We start from the raw sequence: 23,210 nt of genomic DNA, 5'->3' as shown, positions 1-23,210 counted from the left end.
GCGCGCAGGCGCGCCCTGTCACGGGACCAACTCCCGGAAGTGCGGCAGTCCCTCGGGTCCCCGGCTGCCCGGAAGTGCGGCAGGCCCTCGGGTCCCCGGTTGGGGTGCAGGCAGAGGGCAGGTCCCGGCATCATGGCGAGGTCCGGGCTGGGCCAGGACCCGGACGGCACAGCTGCAGTCGCTGTGCTGAAGCGGGCGGTGGAGCTAGACTCGGAGTCGCGGTATCCGCAGGCTCTGGTTTGTTACCAGGAGGGGATCGATCTGCTCCTGCAGGTTCTGAAAGGTGAGCAGCGAGCCGCCGGGCTGGATCCAGCGGAAAAGGCGCTGGGCTCCTGCTGTGTCTGAGGGCTGAGAGTTAGCACAGCTCCTCCTCGCCGCAGGAAGCAGTCCGGGGTAGACGGTGGGCTGCTCTCCCGCGCACCGGGCACGCTTCTGTTGTACGTTTAGTAAACGGAAGTCATTAAGAAAAGGGGGACTCGTCTAGATTTGGAGCCCAAGTGGCGCAGTGGCTACGAGCTACGGCTGCTAATCAAGGGATCGCCAGTTCGAATCCACCCGCAGCTCCTTGGAAACCTTATGGGGCAGTTCTGCTCTGTCCTATAGGGTTGCTAGGAGTTGGATCGAGTGACTGCAACGGGTTTATTCTCGATTTAGGATCCTTGGCCTTGCAGTGGTTAAGCTCTCGGCAGCCGAAAGGTCGGCGAGTCCAGTCCACCAGCCGCTCGCTGGGAGAGCGATGTGCCCATCAGCTTCTGAAACGATTAGTCTTGGAAACCCTATGGGGCAGTGTTGCTCCGTCCTATACGGTCGCTGTAGGGTCGCTATGAGTCAGAATTGACTCGATGGCAGCAGGTGTGGTTTGGTTATTCTGGATTTAAAAAGACTTAAGAGACAACCATATGCAGTGTATAAACCTTGTTAGGGTCTGGGTTTGAAAGAATTTAAAATAAATTTTTAGATCAGTATAGGAAGTTTGAATTGGATTGGTTGACATTAAAATGACTGATTTTGCTAGTCAGCGTGGTTGTTTGTAGTCCCTAGGTGGTACAAGCAGTATGTATGGCTGTTTAAACCCATCCAGTGGTACCACGGAAGAAGAGCCAGGCGATCTGCTTCCGTAAAGATTACAGCCAAGAAAACTCTACAGAGGCACCATGAGTAGGAATACGACAGCAACAGGTTTTTTGGTGGTTGCTTCAAAGAATATCCTTAATTTTTAGAGATGCAGACTGAAGTGTTTTGGGAAGAAATGTCATGATGTCTGGAATTTAATTTTACTTAAGCAAAAAAAAAAAAAAAGTTGAAGCAAATATGGCAAAATGTCAACAACTTTTAAGTCTAAGGATAGGTGATAAGGGTGTTCATTATACCATTGTTTTACTTTTCCTATTAAACATTTTTATAAAAAGTAAGCAAAAATAAAGTCACGTTCTGGCAGGAGAAAGTGTTTTCTTAAGAAACGTGTGTACTGGAATTCTGTGTGAGCAATGCACAGAATTGTGGGTGGGACAGTCAGACTTTATATTATGTCGTTCTTCAGTGTTGAAAACCAAGTTGCTTAACTCTTGGTTCCAACTCATGGCAACCCCATGTGTGTCATAGTAGAACAGTGCTCCATAGGGTTTTCAGTGGCCGATTTTTAAAAATTTTTTTATTGTGCTTTAAGTGAAAGTTTACAAGTCAGTCATACAATAACGTATACACGCCTTGCTATGTAACCCTAGCTACCCTCCCCCTAATCTGACAGCACACTCCTCCTCTCCACCCTGTATTCCCTGTGTCCCCCTCTGCCCTCTCATCTCCCCTCCAGACAGGAGTTGCCCACATAGTCTCATGTGTCTACACAGTATCATATCCTATCTCATAGTCCAGTCCAATCCCTGTCTGAAGAGTTGGCTTTGGGAATGGTTCCAGTCTTGGGCTAACAGAAGGTCTGGAGACCATGACCTCCTGGGTCTTTCTAGTCTCAGTCAGACCATTAAGTCTGGTCTTTTTATAAGAATTTGAGGTCTGCATCCCACTGCTCTCCTGCTTCCTCAGGGGTTATCTGTTGTGTTCCCTGTCAGAGTAGTCATTGGTTGTAGCTGGGCACCATCTAGCTCTTCTGGTCTCAGGCTGTTGTAGTCTGGCTTATGTGGCTGTTTCTGACTCTTTGGCTCGTAATTACCTTCTGTCTTTGGTGTTCTTCATTCTTCTTTGCCCCAGGTGGGTTGAGACCAATTGATGCATCTTAGATGGCTGCTTGCTAGTGTTTAAGACACCAGACGTCAGTGGCTGATTTTTTGGGAAGTAGATTGCCAGGCCTTTCTTCCAGGGCACCTCTTGGTGGACCCGAAGCTCCAACTTTTTGATTTGGAGCTGAGCATGTTAACCATTTGCACCACCCAGGGACTCTATAAAAATCCTGACAAAAGAGAGGACACTTCAAGGTTATGTTTAGAGGAGTTTTTATTACCTGGTGGAAGAGTATGAGTTCTTGTATCATCATTAAAGCAAACAAACAAAAAACCCATTGCCATCAAGTCGATTTCAGCTCATAGTGATCCTACAGGGCAGAGTAGAACTACCCCAGAGGCTGTAATCTTTACGGAAGCAGACTGCTACATCTTTCTCCCACAGAGTGGCTGGTGGGTTAGAACTACTGACCTTTTGGTTAACAGCCGAGTGTTTAACTGCTGCGCCACCAGTGCTCCTTGTTTCACCACAGGAGGAACAACTCCTCACCAGGGGTTGATGGATTTGTTATGATTTTCTTTTGATACTGTAGTAGAAGCACAAGAAATCTAAATGATATTAGCCTCAACAGTGAGCTCAAATATATCAGAGATCATGGAGATGGGCACAGGACAGGCAGTGTTCCCTTCTGTTATACATAAAGTCGCCATGAGTCGGAGCCAAAGCAGCAGCAACTAGCAACAAGACTATATTAATCTTGGCAGTAGAAGGACTTGAAGGGGAAGATTTCAGTCGTTACGTTGATACCAGTAACATGTTGGAAACAACCTAAATGCCCATGGATAGGAGCTTGCTTGAATAAACTATGACATTTACATACTGAAGTTGTATACTGCTACAAAAAAAAGAATGAGGAGGATCTCTGTGAACTGACACGGAGTGATTTCCAGGATGTGCTATTAAGTGAAAAAAGCAAGGGACAAATAGTATGCTATCCTTGATGTAAAAAAAAGAAGATATAAGAAGATATTCATGTATCTACTCATTTGTGTAAAAGAAATGTAGGAAGAATGAAACCAGAAACTAATGGGATTAATTACCTGAAGTAGGGTGTGTGGGAAAGGGGTGGAAAGAAGAGGGGGATGGGAGTGAGTGGCAAGGGACAGGAGGAAGTGACACTTGTCTGAGTTATTCATTTGTAACCTAATTAAGAAGGTGGGGAAGAAAATAGGTAACCTAAGAATCTTTAAAAAATAGCATCTTGACTGTTTTCTGTAAAGTTAAAAATGAAACAAATCATACACAAGTAATATATTCTAGTGGGCAAATTTGTTTCTAACAGGGATATGTTAGTAATTTTGAAACTACTTTATATGTTCTGTAGGACTGAGCAAAGAAATATATTGTGGATAATAAGAAAAAGGTTAAAAATAGGGAAAGGGGGAGGCTAGAATGGACCCTGTGGAATTGAAGGTATCAGCATGAAGCTGTGGTTCTTAATATACATACTGATGGGTAGACACAGACATATAGATGTGTGCCCGTGTCAGGCTCTGTCGGCTGAGAGGGTCTAGAAGTAGTGATGGGACCCCTCCTGCACCTCCATCCTAGCAACAGTGAGCACACCTAGTGTCCAGAATTTGGTTACTATATACCATTCTCCAATAAAAGCGACCAGGGATCCTTGGAGAAACGGTTGATTCCAGCCCTGGGGCGTGGAAAATACAGCAGTTGATTCTGACTCCTAGCAATCCAATAGGACAGAGTAGAACTGCCCCATAGGGTTTTCAAGGAGTAGTTGATGGATTCGAACTGCCAACCTTTTGGTTAGCAGCTGAGCTCTTAACCACTGCATCATCAGAGCCCCAAAGTAATGATTGTATTAGGTTATAACCCATGATAAAATTAATATCCATGAGTCCATATTGATATAAATAATTGAGTAAAATAGATGGAGAAAAGGAACAGCTGTCTCCTCTGGAGAAACTCAAATCAATAGGGACTTTACAGTGAAGAAATTTGTGAGTTCCACATTAACCAAATGATCAAAATTAACATCACCAGTAATAAGATACACCAACATCATGCACCCACTGAGAAGGGCATGTCATTTCTGTGATTTTCTTGCCAAAAAATGTATAACCTCAATCTAATCATGAGAAAACATCAGACAACCCAAAAAGAGACATTCTACAAAATAACTGACCAATATTCTTCATAAGTGTCATGGTCCTAAAAGACAGGGAAAGACACTGTCATACACTGGAGGAAACTAAGGAGACATAACAACTAAATGCAATGTGGGACCTGGGCTAAAAAAATAACTTCTTTAGTAGGAAAATTGGTGAAATTTGACAAAGATTTGTAGATGAGTTAATAGTATTGTATTGATGTTAATTTCTTGGCTCTGATCATTGTATTATGGCTGTTGGGGGCATGGTCTGCCTCTACGCCTCCCATCCAGCCTGTCTAAGGCCTTGAGTCCAGAACATTCTCTAATAAGGAGGGTGGGAATTAGGTCGCCTTCTCTCTCCCAGTTCCTTCTCCTCATCAGAGAAGGCTTCCCCCTGTTCTGGGCACACACTTTCTCTGTCTCTTGCACATGCACGGGTACCACACAGCACCTGACCAACCCTGCTTCTATGTCTGTTCCCTGCAGAGTCTCTCATACAAAAGGGGGAGTGTGCCAGGTTGCAAGAGCTGGGCTTGAGGGGCGGACTGAAGGGGAAACAGGCTTTGCAAGGCTGAACATGAGCGCCCTCATGTGGTCCATTAGTTCACTACAGTTTGCTAAGTGATCCTTACACAAATCCATGGCATGTAGCCACTACTGTCCACCACCACTATAAAACATCTGCCCTCCCACTGCAGGGTGGGGAAATCCGCTTGGTCCTGCAGCTGCCCAGGACTCACTTCATATGTAAGTGTCTCTAATAAACTCCTTTGCTGCCACCTTGAATTTGCCCACCTCTTTTGTCAGTCTCTGAGCACCCTCCATTTTTGGAGGCAAGTTTAGCATTACTGGTCCATGCCTGAACAATGGCTATGTAATATTTTACCATTAGGCAAATTTGCAAGAAGGAAACTATTATTTTTACTAGTTTTCTACAAATATGAAATTATTTCAAAATAAGGCAATATACTGAGAAGTTAAAAATGAAACTTTTATGGAAACCAAACAATATCAGCAGGAAGGAGGGTGAAGTGATTTGGTGAGAGGGGCTTGACGTAAGATTTTATTGATAATGTGTATTCAAAGATAACTTACATATTCTTGGGTTGCTGTGAAAATGATTGTGCATTAACTATAATAGGGAAGTCTGGAAGAGAAGTTGGTTTTGTGGAAGAAATCATTTGCTATCTTTTGATTATGCTAAAATTTTCAAACTTGCAGGTTATTAGGACAAGATGGTGCTCAGACTCAGGTTTGACATATAATATCACCCCATCGGGTGTCCTCAGAGGTGAGTTACATTATTGAAATCCCTATTCCTAAATAAAGATGCTTCAGATGCTTAGTGCAAAGATGAAGGTCCTGTACCATCAAGCCTATCCTCTGTATTTTAGGACTGAGACAAAACAGGCTAAAGGCAGAAAGTGTTTGGAAAACTTGGGAAACTGGACATAATGCTTCTGCTAAATAAACTGTTGTGAAAACATGAGAATATATTTTCTAATTTATAGGCACCAAAGATGACACAAAGAAATGTAATCTCAGAAAAAAAATTTCTGACTACATGGATAGAGCAGAAAACATAAAGAAATACTTGGATCAAGAAAAAGAAGGTAAAGAGGCTGTTTTATGGGTTGTGGGTTGTGATGAGCCCCATTCATCCAGTGGTTCTGTTCCTGCCCTTGGGAGTACTTTGCAGTCGGGACCACTTGTCCACGCTTACAGATTTCTGCTCCCTGGTACAGGAGAGATTCTTAACTGTTTTTTTTCCCCCCTGGTGGAAAAGAGTGGTGTCAGAGACCTCTTTGACCCTTTAAAACTTTGCATGCCACTTTAAGGAATTCTCCATCCACGTGAAGCCTGTGTATAGACCCAGTCTAAGAACTACTACAGAGGATAAGCCAAACCAAACCAAACTCGTTGCCGCCAAGTCGATTCTGACTCAGAGAGACCCTAGAAGACAAAGTAGAACTGCCCCATGGGGTTTCCAAGGAGTGGCTGGTGGGTTCAAACTGCCGACCTTTTGGTTAGCACCTGAGGTCTTAACTACTGTGCCCCCAGGGCTCCCCTACAGGGGAATACTGAGTGTAAATCCTGAATTTTATTGGTATTTACCTTTATGAAATGATCAAAATCTCTGAAAAAACAGTTGGGACTTCTCTTGGATTTTCTTGTGAATCAAAACATTTTAGGAGTTAATTGTTCATAATGATTAGAAGTGAAGTAGGTATTGTTCCGTATTTATTCTGACTTCTGTACTCATGAGCATCCAGTTTACGAACATAGATATAAATGACCGTTGCCACCCTTACCTGAAGCGCACACCACTGCTGCTTTCTGCAGCCAGAGGTGCTAGTGCCCTCAAAAGCCAGGGCCTTGGCCCCCAGCCGGTCTTCCTCTCTGCCTCACTACAGTTCTCTCCCCAACTCTTCCTAGTATTCCCTACCAGCCCACACCCTCTGTTCAGTGGGAATAAAATTGTGTTTCCTTCACCCCAAGTTGAAATCAAGAATGAAATTTCCCTGCAATGCATTGGTGAAATAGGTGGATAGATTTTATAGCACCATCAGCATTGTGGCTGGAATATATTGAGTTAAATTAACATTGACTTGAAAATTGATGCACAGTTTCTAACATTGTATCTGTGGAAATATTTGAACAGAATCCAAACTACTGATTTTTAAACAAAGTTTAAAGGGCAACCACCATATAAGTTAGGAACTGCCAGTAGGGGTCATATTTTTAAAAAGCCTTAAAAGTCTCTGGTAACTTATTCAATAATTATTCATTTTGAATTAACAAAACCGGTGGAACTACCCTGCTGAGCTGTGACATCCTAGTCTTTAGATTGGGTTATTAAACCCTCTTCAAATTCTAAGAAAGACTTCTAAAATTCCATCTTATACCACATACATTTTGTGTCTAATGAAGCCCTGGTGGTACAATGGTTAAGAGCTCAGCTGCTAACCAAAAGGTTAGCAGTTCGAATCCACCAGCAGCTCCTTGGAAACCCTATGAGGCAGTACTACTCTGTCCTATAGGGTCGCCATGAGTCAAATCAACTCGACAGCAACAGGTTTTATGTTTAATACTCACCTTAGCTATTAAGGAGCCCTGGCGGTGCAGTGATCAAGAGCTTGGCTGCTCACCAAAAGGTCAGCAGCTCAAATCCATCAACTGCTCCTTAGAAACCCTATGGGGCAGTTCTGCTCTGCCTGTAGGGTCGCTATGAGGCAGAATTGACTTGATGGTCACAGGTTTGGTTTGGATTTTTAGCTATTAAATTGCAAGACATAAAAAAAGACTTCAGTCTGAAGAGAAGGACCAGATAGCCACTGAGTTATGGCTGTGATTCTACCCATGGTGACAGGAAGTTGTCAGTCAGTTTATATCCAGTCCTACGTTGAATAAACTGCCTGGTCAGGAGCATCCAACTCATGACCTGTTCCCAGAAATTTCTGGACTTTCCCCCTTGCCCACGCACCATGAGGGCAGACACCATGTTTGCCTTATTGATGTGTGTATCTGCAGCAGCTTGCAATGTGCCTCATATGTAGTAGTGTTTCAATAAATATTTGCTGCGTGAATGAATTAAAAAAATTAACTTGTATCTGATCCTGATTAATCACTGTATATGAAATATAATAAGTGTAAAAAAGAAAAGCAGTGGTCACTAGTTTTATTGTTGAAGCTTGTGTTTCACAGATGGAAAATATCACAAGCAAATTAAAATAGAAGAGAATGCAACAGGTTTCAGCTATGAGTCACTTTTTCAAGAATACCTGAATGAGACAGTTACAGAAGTTTGGATAGAAGATCCTTATATAAGACACACGCATCAGGTAAGTGGAATGGACACAATGTAATGAGTAAAATAACAGAATAAATAATGGAAGAAAATACAATAAAGTACTACATGTCATATAAAATGTACTAGTTAGTAATAACCCGTCTTCCTGTCTTTCAGCTGTATAACTTCCTTCGATTTTGTGAGATGCTTATTAAAAGACCATGTAAAGTAAAAACTATTCATCTTCTCACCTCTCTGGATGAAGTAGGTACCTGGGAGCATTTCCTCTTTCTTAACTTCATAAACTTTATGCAGTTACAAGATGTAGTGAATCAAGGAAAACCTGGACGTAATGTTTTAGCTAGATCTGTCTCCTTGGGAGTTAACTTGTTATCTAATGAGAGGCATAAAACATCTGGAGAAAAATGTTACTGATTTCAGTACCTTGACCTTGTATTTGGCCACTTGCTAAACTCTTTTCTTTGTTCCAGTAGTTTGTCAGTTTATTTTCTTGGATTTCTAGGAGGCAGTCACATTGTCTGCAATATTGACAGTTTTGTTTCTTCTTTACTAATTATTATTATTTTTATTTATTGCATTGGCCTCCTGGGGCATGGTCACATAATGGCGGGCTCCTGTATCTTGATTTTGACTTACACAGGAATGCTTCTAAATAATTCTAAATTCTTGGATTAATTTGAGAAGACAGCCCCATCTGAGTGACTAAAATCATTACTTAAATAGACTTTAGTACAGAGTGGTGTCACGTTCACATTAGAAAAACAGTTATTTTGGTAATAACAACTGCTGTTTAAACTACTTCACATTGCTTGGTGCTTCTTTGAGACAGTAAAAACTAAAACTAGTATAGAACCTTTCTGTCTTAGCTCACCTATGACACGTTGCGTAGCTTAGGGGTAATTTAAAATATTAATAACTGAGGTAGAAAATTGTATTTTTGCCATTAATAGGGTGGTGGGAAAGAGCAGCAGAGTAATGGCCTGAGAGAAATAAAAGAATCGCTCAGGAGTCACGGCGTGCTGTTGGAGGTGGATTACTCTTCTTCGATACACGACCGGGAAATTAGGTTAGTGGACGGAAGTATTTTAATTCTGATGCCATTCAAATACAGTTATTTTTATGTCTCTTCCTCAGTACACGACCAAGAGATTAGGTTAGTGGACGGAATTATTTCAATTCTTATGCCCTTGAAGTACAGTTATTTTTATGTCCTTTCATAAGTTAGGCTTTATATAATTGCATGCTAACATTCAATTAAAATATTTAAAAATCAAAGTTCAATTTTAGTATCTTTTTACTTTCGAGAAGAAAAAAAAAGATTTAATTTACTTTATCCTATGTGTTAGTTTAATATTTCCTTAAGGAGCCCTGGTGGCAAAGTGGTCAAGCACTCAGCTGCTAACCAAAGGGTAAGTGGTTCGAACCCACCAGCCGTTCTGCAGGAGAAAGATGTGGCGGTCTGCTTCCGTAAAGATACGCAGCTTTAGAAACCCTATGGGGCAGTTCTGCTCCGTCCTACAGGGCCACTGTGAGTCGGAATCAACTTGATGGCAGTGGGCATGGTTTTTTTTAATGGAATAAAATTTACTGTACATGTTCTGTGTCACATAAAACTCGCCGTCGAGTTGATTCTGACTCATAGCAACTGTATAGGATGGAGTAGAACTGCCCCATAGAGCTTCCGAGGAGTGCCTGGTGGATTCAAACTGCTGACCTTTCGGTTAGCAGCTGTAGCTCTTAACCATTACGCCACATAAACCAACCAAACCAAACCCAGTGCCGTCGAGTGGATTCCGACTCACAGCAACCCTGTAGGACAGAGTAGAACTGCCCCATAGAGTTTCCAAGGAGCGCCTGGTGGATTCCACCTGCCGACCCTTTGGTTAGCCGTATCACTTTAACCACTATGCCACCAGGGTTTCCGCTACGCCACATTGGAAGGGGAAATACTTGTCTGTCTCTTCAACCATGCACATAGTGTTACGGTCTTGGGATAATTTCCTTTTCTAGTGAAATAATGCTTATTAATGTGGTTTAACTTCTCATGGTTTATTAAGTATCCTAAGTAGGTAATGCTGGCATGGGGTGTCTACAAGGACACAGAATATGCACCAATTTTTGTGATATGTTCGCGTCCATTGAGCACAGCGGCTTTCATGTGTTTACAGCAGTGGCATCCTTGGTTTTAATGGAAACTTACACACAACCAAAGTATGCAGAACAGATGAAAATGCACCTGCTGTGACTGGATCCCCTGTGATGCAGTGGTTAAGAGCTACAGCTGCTAACCAAAAGGTTGGCAGTTTGAATCCACCAGCAGCTCCTTGGAAACCCTATTGGGCAGTTCTACTCTGTCGTAAAGGGTTGCTGTGAGTCGGAATCGACTCGTCGGCACCGGGTTTGGTTTTTGGGTATGACTGAAGCAGAGGTCTGGGTCCAGAGCTCTTCCTGCTCACGTTCCCCATTTCGAGGTAGAGGAACCCCTGACACACCACCAGTCGGTCTGAGTGTACTTGGAAACCTCTTGTCAGCAGAGCAGGAAATTTTTACCAACAGGCTGAAGTGCAGGAGTAATTGAATTGTTAAAGTCTTTATCATCTCATCAAACCAACTCGCGGTTTTACGGACATTTTGTTTCATTGCGGACACAGCCCGCGACTAACCCAGGTTTGACCAGCTCACACCCCTGAAGAAGTGGCTTCCTTTGTTAGGGGGAGATTTCGCTGATACATAATACACTACAGCTTGATATTTGCCTGACATCAGTGTCTTTAATGTAATACTATATACTAATTTCAATAGGTTCAACAATGGATGGATGATTAAGATTGGAAGGGGACTTGACTATTTTAAGAAACCACAGGTAGGTTATAATTTTATGAGTGAGTGTAGCACACTTTTTGTATCATTTTTAAACAACACTCTTTTCTTGTCTTTTTAGAGTCGTTTTTCCCTTGGATATTGTGATTTTGACTTAAGACCATGTCATGAAACAACAGTGGACATTTTTCATAACAAGCACACAAAAAAAATATGATACACAGTGGCCTAATTTGCATCATGTATTTCTATTTTGAGTGAATATTGTTTTTTTCTACTTTGTACAGATCATTGCTATAATATATGACTTTATCAATAAACTTAAATTTCTACTACTTTATGGATCCATGGTTCAGTTGTGTGAACATTTCTAAAGATTTTTGTAAATACATTACTCAGTAGGTTTACAGAGCTTCTTTTCTAGTCATACCGTTCAAACGTGTTACCAGCTTTTCCCTTATTTTGGCTGTTGGAGAGTGCATCAGCAAATAATGTGCTAGCATGAAGCTAAAGGAGCCCTGGTGGCGCAGCAGTTAAACACTCGGCTGCTAACCAAAAGGTTGGCGGTTTGATCCCACCCAGTGGCTCCATGGGAGGAAAACCCGCTAATCTGCTCCCGTAAGAGACCACAGCCTCGAGATCCCTGTGGGGCAGTTCTCCTGTCACATCGGATTGCTGTGAGTCGAAAAACAAATCGACGGCACCCAGCAACAGCAGCAAGTATGAAGATAAGGATCCTGAGTGGTGAAAACGGTTTGTGCTCAACTGCTAACCCAGAGGTTGGTGGTTTGAACCGACCCAGCAGTACTGCATTAAAAAGGCCTGGCAATCTGCTTCTGTTAAGACTACAGCCAAGAAAACCCCATGGAGCAGTTCTGCTCTATAACATACGGGTCGCCATGAGTTGGAATCAACTCAACAGCAACTAACAGCGGTATGAAGATGAATTGGAGTGTTGATCTTGCCCCTAGAGTGCAGGAGGGAAAATCATCATGGATTAGTGTGCTCTTTAGAGACAGATGGGGCTTGGGGTCCAATAAGCAGAAAAGTGGACAACGTTGATTTTGTCGCAATGAAGATAAGTGTCCTTGGCAGAACTTCGCCAGGTGCACCTTGCAGCTCGTTTGACTTGGCTGCACGATTAATAACCCTTTCGGCTTAGAGTCAAGCTGGCCTGGGTGAGCTCATCCATCCAGATGCCAGTTGACTTGTTGGGAACAAAGACTTGGTTCCGTGGAAAAGTGGGGCAAGCATAGAACAGTGGAGCATTGGAAAAAAATTAGTATCTCCATCAATCACTGACGTGCAATAATAACCAAAGAACCCCACTCAAGGCTGCCATTTACTCTAAATCAGCATTCCTTACTGCCGATTCCCACAGAAGTCTTCCCCCTTACACACTGGCCCATCCAGCACACGTCATTTGGCACCACCCCCTTCAGTTGCAGCGAGAAGGGTTTCCACGTCCCAAGTTCCCTGCACCAGTATCTTCCAGTCTCGAGTCCCATGCAGCAGGCGCACCTGATCGGCAAAGCCCAGGTCCTGTGCCCACACCCTAACTTCCGGGGGGGCCAGGAAGAGGGGGGCGCCACCTCCCACCAAGACTTAGAATTCCTCAAACGTCAGGGAGCGTGGATCCTAAACAATTGTAAATTTTAGACTTTAGATGAATCATAAAAGTTCACAATTATCCACAACTCAGCCATTCTCATGACTTAAAATACTATTTATAGGATGTCAACTCCCAAACTTATAAATTAAGCCAAGGCTTCTCCTTGGAGTTCTAGTCTCATATACTCAACTTCCTATGTGATATTTCCTCTGGCATCTCAGAAGCACACAAGTATTTCAAATACAGTGTGCCCCCAACTACACTTCTGGTACGCGCTCCCCAGCCCCCACGTTTACCCCCATCCGTCCAGTTGCTCAGATAAGAAATCTCGCAGTCATTCTTGATTCCTTGCCCTCTCTCATCTCCATATGCAAACTTGGAGTCTGCCTCTGGAACTCACCTGAATCCATCTGTCCCAGGTGGCACTTGATCAGACTTCTCTTTTGGCACCTGAAGTCCTTAACGTCCTTCACCTGATGACATACTCTCTCTTGAGAAACAAATGGTATTAGCAAATCACATCTGTGTTTTTTTGTACCAAAGCACACTGTATTAGGATGTTTATACTTTTCTCAGAAAATACTTTTCACACATTACAACAAATGATAATGCTTAAAAAAAACATGCCGATGACCAGTGTATAGAGCCAGGGATGGATTATCCAATAGGCAAGGTAAGCACAGTGCTTACCTTGCTTACCAGACCACCTGTAGTGAAAAACTCCACATTTTTTCACCACATCAAAGACTCTGCTTCTAGGTACGGCTGGCACCTGTCTCTCTCCCAACTCCACGGCACCTTCCTACAGAATCCAAGCCTCTTTTCAAATTTACAATCCCTGATGGGCAGATGACCCAGGAAGCAAGGTAAGCATGGGTTTACTTGTGCTTACTTGGTAATGTGTAGTGAAACTGTTCACTACAGATGATCTGGTAAGCAAGGCAAGCACTGCGCTTACTTTGTCTATTGGGTAATTCACCTTGATACAGACTGAAGTTTATTAGTGGTTACCAAGGGTGGGAAAGAGAGGCAGAGGAGGACATGGGCAGACTGTCCAATAAACAAGGTAAGCACAGGCTTACTTGTGCTTACTAATCCGTAGCAAACAATTTTACAAAGTGAAAGCTATGTGGAATTGTTCACTACTGGTTAGTAAGTGAGCACAAGTAAGTCTGTGCTTACCTTGTTTACTGGGTCATCCACCCATCAGGTATTTTAAGTTTGAAAGGAGGTTTTGATTCTGTAGGAAGGTGCTGTGGGGTTGGGAGAAAGAAGCCAGCCATACCTAGAAGCAGAATCTTTGACGTGAAATTTTTCACTACCGATTAGTAAGTAACCACAAGTAAGCCTGTGCTTAGGTTGCTTCTTGGATAATCTGCCCCTGAGGGGCACTGAGTTTGTTTATGGTGGTGGAAAATTTGGCATCAGATATTGGTGCTGGTTGCACAATAAAATAAATGTAATTTATGTCACTAAATCGTACATGTGAAAAAGGTTAAATTGGCAAATGTTGTGTTAAAACGCCCATGAGAAATCTCTTCAAAATTGTGATGAACTGCTATTTAATATTGCTGCCAAAGAACAAAGGGACTCGCTCATGAAATCTGCCCCAGATGAAGAACAGCTAAACTGCCAATTTTGTTTGTCCCAGGAGCAATTTTAAAAGTAAAATCCCCTTTACTCACTTCCACTTTAAGACAACCAGTTGCAGACAAAACTTTGTGTGTTCCCTCCGGCTCCTCCTTTTCAAAGGGTGCTGTCTGGATCCACTCGAATATACGAAACAACTCATAAGAAGGGAACTGACATCAATGTGGTGATAGCCACATCCTGTGTATTTGGTACTTTCAGTACTTCAACAAGGACTGCATTGTTAAAGTGCTCTAGTTGCATGTATGTTGTTTCAGGTAAAGAAGTCTCTAGATTTCCCAGGGTCCTGACACTCCTGCCTCATTATTTCCTTGTTAAAAGTACTACAATTAAGCCTTACCTCCATTAGGGATTGAACTGTGTACCCCCAAAATGTGTGTGAACTTGTCTAGGCCATGGTTCCCAGTATTGTGTAGTTATCCACCACTTTGTGATCTGATATGATTTTCCTATGTGTGGTAAATCCTAACCTCTAGGATGCTGATGAGGCAGGATTACAGGCAGTAATGTTAATAAGGCTGGACTCAAACTACAGGATTCGGCTGTATCTTGAATCAATCTCTTTTTAGATATAAAAGAGAGAAGGAAGCAGAGAGGAGAGGGACCTCCTACCACCAAGAAAGAAAAGCTAGGAGCAAAGTGCATCCTTTGGACCCAGGGTCCCTGCACTGAGAAGCTCCTAGACCAGGGGAAGATTGATGTCTAGGGCCTTCCCCCAAAGCTGACAGAGAAAGAGCCTTTCTTGGGGGCTGGTGCCCTGAATTTGGATTCTAGTCTCCTAAACTGTCAGAGAATAAGTTTCTGTTTGTAAAAGGCAGCCACTTATGGTATTGCTGTTATAGCTGCACTAGATAGCGAAGACACCCCCAAAACAGGAGTCGTCCCTCATTTTTCCCAAGTGCCTAACACATGTCCACTTCTTTCCACAGCTGCTGCCGCCAGCGCCATGTTGCCTGACCACCACGGTAACTGCTTCCTGTCTTGCCTCGCTCCAGTCCATTTCCACAGAGTACCCAGAGTAATATGTTCAACTGTCTGCTCACTGCACGTGAAGTCCAGCTCTACTCTAGCCTATCAGTGCCTACATGATCTGGTCTCCACTCATCCAACTCAGTCTTGCCCTGCTCTCCCCTTGTTCCCACACGTGAGTTTGCCTGTACTTCCTTCAATACCATGAATAAGCCTCATTTTTTCCTGCCTTAAGGACTTCTGTATGTTGTTCCCTCAGTCGGTGTGGTAGATTGTACTTTTGCAACAATAACTGCCCTGAGATCTCCCATCCCAGAAGTGTGGGATGTGTTATAATGGGACTCTGACATTCCTCTCATTAAGAGGTAGGGGTCTATGTTCCTTTGAACTTGGTTGCATTTCATTGCAGCAGAAGTGATGCCATGTTACTTCTGAGGCAAAGTCATGAAGACAATATAGCTTCTGCTTGGCTTTCTGGGGTCACTTGTTCTTAGACTCATGGCAACCTTATGTATAACAGAACTAAATGTCTAGCCCTTAAAACCTGTTGCCATTGAGTCGATTCTGACTCATAGAGGCCCTACAGGACAGAGTAGAACAGCCCCATAGGGTTTCCAAGGAGTGGCTGGTGGATTCGAACCACCAGATCTTTTGGTTAGCAGCCTAGCTCTTAGCCACTGTGCCACCAGGGCTCTGTCCTCAGAGGTAAGGAAAACATGCAACTGTGAGGTCAGAGTGTCTAATATGGTACACACCACCAAGATGGTAACAGAAGCAGGAGATGAAGACACAAATGTGTGCCAGGTGTCAAGATCAGTGAAGAAAGAGTATCCTAGAGGTCAGTAGAAAACACAAGGATGGGTGATAGACAATTTCAAGTGGGGAGAAGTTACTCAAAGATGCTAAGACTTTTTTTTAAGAGACATGCAATGTACATTTAAATTTTTGTATTTTCTCATCTAAACCATCACTATTAAGACATTTACTTTGAATCACATTATTCCCTTCATTTTTTCACAGAGAATATTCCATTTACTATATAGTTCATGGTCTCCTGGACATGTTCTCAGTAATATATCCGTTAGCATGGTAGTTTCGATGGGGCAAAACTTACTGTCGATAAAACGTGAATTTAATTTGTCACAAACTTCCGGTGGCAACCAACGATCAGGCGCTTTGATATTACAGGCCAGGATTCTTCCATTCTTTATGTCTACGTGTACTTTAATTTCCACGTGTGACTGCCCATCTAAGACACTGAAGGAAGTGTTTATACTGAACTTGGGAGTTCTGCCATATATCCACTCCCAAGTTTGCAGTTCTTTGGCTTTGCTGTTTATCCCAGGAAACAGCGTCTCATCTGCTGGGTTTATGAGGTTAATGTGATTATCAATCTGATGATGAACGGCGTACTCGGCAGCGACAGCACTGACCAGTACTTCACAGGTCAGAGTGGGATCTTTTTCCACAAGGTTTTTTACTGAGGAAGGTATGCTGGCAGTGGCGTTGCTCTTGATGCCTTGGTAAGGACTCTTGAGCAAAGAGGACAAGAAGGTCCCATCAGTACTACATAATAAAGTGCAGTGGTGATAAGCAGTAGTCCGGCCAATCTTAGAAGCGGTTCCTGAGATTTTAAACTGTCCATCGAGTAAAAGGTCAAATCTTTTGGTAGCCTGCACGTCCAGCTGGGGCCGGACAGCCTTCAGCGCTTGCACAATTAATTTCAGGTTTTTCATCCTATCGTACTTGCTCTTAGTTGTAAAGAAAGTCAAATTGATGTTACCCATATCGTGGTAGACTGTCCCTCCCCCGCTCCTTCTTCTAGCCAGTTTTACACCTTCTTCTCTCATCAGATTCAGGTTACACTCTTGCCACGGATTCTGATGCCGACCAATTACAACAGAGGGAGAATTTCTCCAAAAGAAAAGAACTGGATTGCCTTCTAGATTCATATGGTCATGGATCCAATCTTCTACAGCCAGATTTTGGTAAACATCATTGGAAAGGGACTGTAAAATGAGCCCGTTTTTCACTGTGCCTTTTAAGCCAGCTGCGGGGACCTGACGGTTACGAAGTAACTGGAAGCAGTTCTTCACTGAACATGGGATCAGCATGCTTTTAAAAATGGGAGATAAACAAATTAGTTGATTAAAAAGGAAAACTATATTTTCTAGCCATCAATTCTTGGTTATTTCATCCAGATTTACCTAATCCTCTAAGTAACTCATCTCGTTGCTTTTCTCACCTTTTAGCCGTGTCACTAGTCTTTGGTAACTCTACAAGAGAGACTCAAAGGAAACAAGTGATGACAAACCTCAGAGACTTTCAGTTCAAATGGAGTAAGTGCATAGATTTTTCCAACAATTGTGCTACGAATACATTACATAATATTATCCCAAAGCCAAACAAATTATTTTGAATTCACAAATAATATATGTTCATTGAGAAAAATGAGATAAGCAAAAAGGAGAAAGTAAAATAACCTGTAATCCCACTATCAGGAGATCATCACAGCTAACGTCTTGGTGTGTTCTCATTCTTTTTTGTGCACGTCTACACACACACACACACACACTTTTCCCACCAAAAGTAGGATGGTACCATTACTTCACTCAACACCAACCATGCGCTTACGTCATCTTCGTTGTGTAATATTCTGTGGTCAGATGTACCACAACTTACTCACTCGGTGGTTTAGTTTATCATTTTAGGTTGTTTCTAGTTTTTCTGTATTATCACTAACGTATTCATGAACATCTCTGTGGACAGCTTTCATGATTACTTTGTAATTTTTTTTGGAGTCCCTGGGTGGTGCAAACAGTTAAGCGCTCAACTACTGGTAAAACCCATGTGAAATTGTTCACTACAGATTGGTAAGTAACACAAGTAAGCCCTGCGTACCATGCTTACTGGTTAATCTGACCCTGCTTTGAACTCACCCAGAGGTTCACCTAAGACATGGCTGGTTACAGCCCTGAAAACCCTATGGAACAGTTCTATTCTGCACACGTGCGGTCGCCATGAGTTGGAAATAACTCCATGGCAACTAACAAATAATACTTAAAAAAAAATCCCTATTTGGCTTTGGAAACCCTGGTGGCATACTGGTTAAGAGCTACTACTGCTAACCAAAAGGCCAGCAATTTGAATCCACCAGGCACTCCTTGGAAATCCTATGGGGCAGTTCTACTCTGTTCGATAGGCTGCTATGAATAGGAATTGACTCAGTGGCAATGAGTTTGCTTTTATTTGACTTTGGGATATATGATTTATTGGAAGCATACCTGTTTGATTTAGATCACTGTTAAATTAGAATGGTGCTCCTGAGACCAGGGAACAAAGTGTCAGAGTATGGAGGGTTAAATGGAGAAGTTATGAACAAACTTATTACATGTAGACACTTTGCATAATTCTTGTCAGCAGTGCTGGTGAAATATTAGCTGGCAAAATGTTGAAAATACTAGATATAATGAGGGATTTTTACTAGCTTTGATCTTTTAATAATCTTTTTATTCCAATTGTTTCTCAGGATGTTCATCATTTTCTTTTCGATCGAAGAATTGAGATAGAACAAGTTACTGACGTCCATAACTAGCCCAAATTCTTAAGTAATGTCTTAGAGATACAATTGCTCGGTTAGAGTCTTCACATTTTCATTATGTATTCTGATAAATTGTTCTATAGAAAAATTGAACAAATTTACACTTCTTCTGTCTAAAAAGGTCAGCAAAGGTTTAATAGATAAAGGGATACTTGAACTGAGTGAAATATGATGGTGCTTACCAGGCGCATGGGTGTTAGCAAATTCCAGGTGCTATGGATTGAGGTGGGTCCCCTCCAAAATGTGGGTCAACCTGGCTGGGCCATGATTCCCCAGTATTGTGTGATTGTCCACCACTTTGTCATCTGATGTGATTCTTCTATGTGTTGTAAATCCTAACGTCTATGATATTAATGAGGCAGGATTAGAGCAGTTACGTTAAAAAGATAGGACTCAATTTACGGGATTAGGTTGTATCTTGAGTCAATCTCTTTTGAGATGTAACAGACAGAAGTGAGCAGAGTGACAGGGTGACTTCATTACCACCAAGAATGAAGAACCAGGAAGGGAGCACATCCTTTGGACTCGGGGTCCCTGTGCTGAGAAGCTCCTGAATACATTAGCAAGTTTGCTTGGTGACTACAGACAAAGGCAGAACAAAAGGAGTGGGCTATGTGATCGCCATGTATGATGGGATGGGCGCTGAGGAAACCAGCCCAACTCCTGGGCCCTGGGGAGCTGCTGTCTCTCAAGCAGGTGCTTCCTCCCTCCTGGCGGTGTAGATGCACCCAGGAAACGTGCACCTCTCCTTTACTCCAGGCTTCAGTAGAAGACTGCCATGTCTCTGCCAGGATAAAATCAAGTTTTGAAGGCCTGGTAAAATTTTGTTTCTTTAAAGTAACTTTATGTATCTCCCCTCTGATTGGTTAATTACTAACTTTATAAATTTTCCTCAAAGGACAATCTTACTTTCATGTTCTTGGAACACTTTGCTACTACCAATTTGTACTCCATCACATAAAAAGGAAAAAAACCCGTTGCCGTCAAGTGCCCTACAGGGTTTCCAGGAGCGGCCGGCGGATTCCAACGAGTGGACTCCGATTCACAGCGACCCCTACAGGACAGACTAGCAGCGCCCCACAGGGTTTCCAAGAGCGGCTGCTGGATTCCAACGAGTGGACTCCGATTCACAGCGACCCCTACAGGACAGACTAACAGCGCCCCCCACAGGGTTTCCAAGAGCGGCCGGCGGATTCCAACGAGTGGACTCCGATTCACAGCGACCCCTACAGGACAGACTAGCAGCGCCCCACAGGGTTTCCGGGAGCAGCCGGCGGATTCCAACGAGTGGACTCCGATTCACAGCGACCCCTACAGGACAGACTAGCAGCGCCCCACAGGGTTTCCAAGAGCGGCTGCTGGATTCCAACGAGTGGACTCCGATTCACAGCGACCCCTACAGGACAGACTAGCAGCGCCCCCCACAGGGTTTCCGGGAGCAGCCGGCGGATTCCAACGAGTGGACTCCGATTCACAGCGACCCCTACAGGACAGACTAGCAGCGCCCCACAGGGTTTCCGGGAGCAGCCGGCGGATTCCAACGAGTGGACTCCGATTCACAGCGACCCCTACAGGACAGACTAGCAGCGCCCCACAGGGTTTCCGGGAGCAGCCGGCGGGTTCCAACGAGTGGACTCCGATTCACAGCGACCCCTACAGGACAGACTAGCAGCGCCCCACAGGGTTTCCGGGAGCAGCCGGCGGATTCCAACGAGTGGACTCCGATTCACAGCGACCCCTACAGGACAGACTAGCAGCGCCCCACAGGGTTTCCAAGAGCGGCTGCTGGATTCCAACGAGTGGACTCCGATTCACAGCGACCCCCACAGGACAGACTAGCAGCGCCCCACAGGGTTTCCGGGAGCAGCCGGCGGATTCCAACGAGTGGACTCCGATTCACAGCGACCTCTACAGGACAGACTAGCAGCGCCCCACAGGGTTTCCGGGAGCAGCCGGCGGATTCCAACGAGTGGACTCCGATTCACAGCGACCCCTACAGGACAGACTAGCAGCGCCCCACAGGGTTTCCAAGAGCGGCTGCTGGATTCCAACGAGTGGACTCCGATTCACAGCGACCCCTACAGGACAGACTAGCAGCGCCCCACAGGGTTTCCGGGAGCAGCCGGCGGATTCCAACGAGTGGACTCCGATTCACAGCGACCCCCACAGGACAGACTAGCAGCGCCCCACAGGGTTTCCGGGAGCAGCCGGCGGATTCCAACGAGTGGACTCCGATTCACAGCGACCCCTACAGGACAGACTAGCAGCGCCCCACAGGGTTTCCGGGAGCAGCCGGCGGATTCCAACGAGTGGACTCCGATTCACAGCGACCCCCACAGGACAGACTAGCAGCGCCCCACAGGGTTTCCGGGAGCAGCCGGCGGATTCCAACGAGTGGACTCCGATTCACAGCGACCCCCACAGGACAGACTAGCAGCGCCCCACAGGGTTTCCGGGAGCAGCCGGCGGATTCCAACGAGTGGACTCCGATTCACAGCGACCCCTACAGGACAGACTAGCAGCGCCCCACAGGGTTTCCGGGAGCAGCCGGCGGATTCCAACGAGTGGACTCCGATTCACAGCGACCCCCACAGGACAGACTAGCAGCGCCCCACAGGGTTTCCGGGAGCAGCCGGCGGATTCCAACGAGTGGACTCCGATTCACAGCGACCCCCACAGGACAGACTAGCAGCGCCCCACAGGGTTTCCGGGAGCAGCCGGCGGATTCCAACGAGTGGACTCCGATTCACAGCGACCCCCACAGGACAGACTAGCAGCGCCCCACAGGGTTTCCGGGAGCAGCCGGCGGATTCCAACGAGTGGACTCCGATTCACAGCGACCCCCACAGGACAGACTAGCAGCGCCCCACAGGGTTTCCGGGAGCAGCTGGTGGATTCCAACGAGTGGACTCCGATTCACAGCGACCCCCACAGGACAGACTAACAGCGCCCCACAGGGTTTCCGGGAGCAGCTGGTGGATTCCAACGAGTGGACTCCGATTCACAGCGACCCCCACAGGACAGACTAACAGCGCCCCACAGGGTTTCCGGGAGCAGCCGGCGGATTCCAACGAGTGGACTCCGATTCACAGCGACCCCCACAGGACAGACTGCGAGCGCCCCACAGGGTTTTCGGGAGCGGCTGGCGGATTCCCGCTGCCGACCTTGAGGGGGGCAGCCGAGCTCTCGGGAAGCAAAAGGTCCCAGTCCCGCGTGTCCCCAGGCAGGTCCAGGGCCTCCGTAGAACTCCGCCAGGACTCTGGAGTCAGCACAGACTCGGCGGCAGCGGGTCTGTTTTGGTTCCGTACGGCAGGTAATTTAACGCAGAAATCGACTCGACGGCACTGGGTCTCCCGACGACGATCGGCGCGAACGCTGCTTCGCCGCCCGGGTCCTCCGTGGGCGCGCAAGGCCGGCGGCCAGGTCTCCACGTTTTCACCCCCCTGTGCTCTGCGTAAACCGCGCGCCTTCAGCACCCAGCCCGGCGGACGGAGGCGGCGCGCACGCGGTCCGCCCGCCGCAGGGCCGAGGTCTGCGCTCCCCGCCCGGACTCCTAACCGGGCCAGGAGCTAAGACCGCACCGGCGACAGCCACCGTGCGGCCCGGCACCCCATCCGGCCAATGCAAGTCGTACGTCCCCAAGAACCCGCTTCCGGCTGCACTCACCTGCCGCTTCCGGCCGTGCCGCGGAGAGAAAAACCGCCGGCCCCGAGCTCCCGGCAGGCTCCGCGCGTGGCGCGGCCCCGCCCCCGTCCCCCGGGGAGGGGCAGCCGGCGGAAGAGGCGTGGCGGCGGACGCCATCTGATTGGCCGGAGGCGCCCAGGGGAGGCGGGGCCGCTCCGGAAGGACTCAGCGACGCTGGGGCCCGGTGGTTGAGCGCTGCGCTGTTAAAAGCGGACGGTTTGAACCTGCCAATGCTCCGCGGGAGAAAGACCTGGCGATCTGCTTCCGTCAAGATTGCAGCCTCCGACAACAGTATAGGGAGGGCGTCATGCTTCGTTTTTCCCAGCAAGGGGGAGGGGCTGAGGGGTGCTCGCCAGGTTTCCAAGGGTCCTTCTGAGGTGGCCAAAGCCAATGCAAAACCGTGATTAGGGGAGCAGGGGCGCAGGCAGGAGAGGCGGGTTGAGGGAAGGCAGGAGAGGCGGGGTGCAGGGAGGAGAGGCAGGGTGAGGGAAGGCAGGAGAGGCGGGGTGCAGGGAGGAGAGGCGGGGTGCAGGGAGGAGAGGCGGGGTGCAGGGAGGAGAGGAGGGGTGAGGGAAGGCAGGAGAGGCGGGGTGAGGGAAGGCAGGAGAGGCGGGGTGAGGGAAGGCAGGAGAGGCGGGGTGCAGGGAGGAGAGGCGGGGTGCAGGCAGGAGAGGCGGGGTGCAGGGAAGGCAGGAGAGGCGGGGTGCAGGGAGGA

The 23,210-nt window shown here is 45.9% G+C and overlaps 2 protein-coding genes across 6 annotated transcripts; one reads left to right on the top strand and one right to left on the bottom strand.

Moving 5' to 3' along the window:
- The first annotated feature begins 42 nt into the window (after window positions 1–42).
- On the top strand, window positions 43–15,278 carry MITD1 (microtubule interacting and trafficking domain containing 1). 3 transcript variants are annotated; one of them, XM_023552554.2, is made up of 8 exons: window positions 171–283; window positions 5,570–5,639; window positions 5,860–5,961; window positions 8,054–8,190; window positions 8,316–8,402; window positions 9,110–9,225; window positions 10,962–11,022; window positions 11,101–11,322. In XM_023552554.2, exons 3-8 carry the CDS (start codon window positions 5,913–5,915, stop codon window positions 11,194–11,196), a joined length of 546 nt encoding a protein of 181 aa, XP_023408322.1. In that variant the 5' UTR covers window positions 171–283; window positions 5,570–5,639; window positions 5,860–5,912; the 3' UTR covers window positions 11,197–11,322. The 3 variants fall into 3 exon arrangements, with proteins under 3 accessions (XP_023408321.1, XP_003413645.1, XP_023408322.1); XM_023552553.2 differs by lacking the exons at window positions 5,570–5,639; window positions 11,101–11,322 and adding an exon at window positions 15,171–15,278 and having other exon boundaries at window positions 43–283; XM_003413597.4 differs by lacking the exon at window positions 5,570–5,639 and having other exon boundaries at window positions 53–283.
- A 100-nt stretch (window positions 15,279–15,378) lies between these two features.
- Window positions 15,379–22,575, bottom strand: LIPT1 (lipoyltransferase 1). 3 transcript variants are annotated; one of them, XM_023552551.2, is made up of 2 exons: window positions 22,478–22,575; window positions 15,379–17,325 (listed from the first exon to the last, which is right to left on the bottom strand). In XM_023552551.2, exon 2 carries the CDS (start codon window positions 17,322–17,324, stop codon window positions 16,203–16,205), a length of 1,122 nt encoding a protein of 373 aa, XP_023408319.1. In that variant the 5' UTR covers window position 17,325; window positions 22,478–22,575; the 3' UTR covers window positions 15,379–16,202. The 3 variants fall into 3 exon arrangements, with proteins under 3 accessions (XP_023408319.1, XP_023408320.1, XP_003413644.1); XM_023552552.2 differs by lacking the exon at window positions 22,478–22,575 and adding an exon at window positions 21,976–22,281; XM_003413596.4 differs by lacking the exon at window positions 22,478–22,575 and adding an exon at window positions 18,994–19,108.
- Between the last annotated feature and the right edge of the window lie 635 nt (window positions 22,576–23,210).

Source organism: Loxodonta africana, chromosome 15 (genome assembly GCF_030014295.1).
Source record: "Loxodonta africana isolate mLoxAfr1 chromosome 15, mLoxAfr1.hap2, whole genome shotgun sequence".
Classification (NCBI taxonomy): Eukaryota; Metazoa; Chordata; class Mammalia; order Proboscidea; family Elephantidae; genus Loxodonta; species Loxodonta africana.
This window is presented reverse-complemented; position numbering and strand designations above follow the sequence as displayed.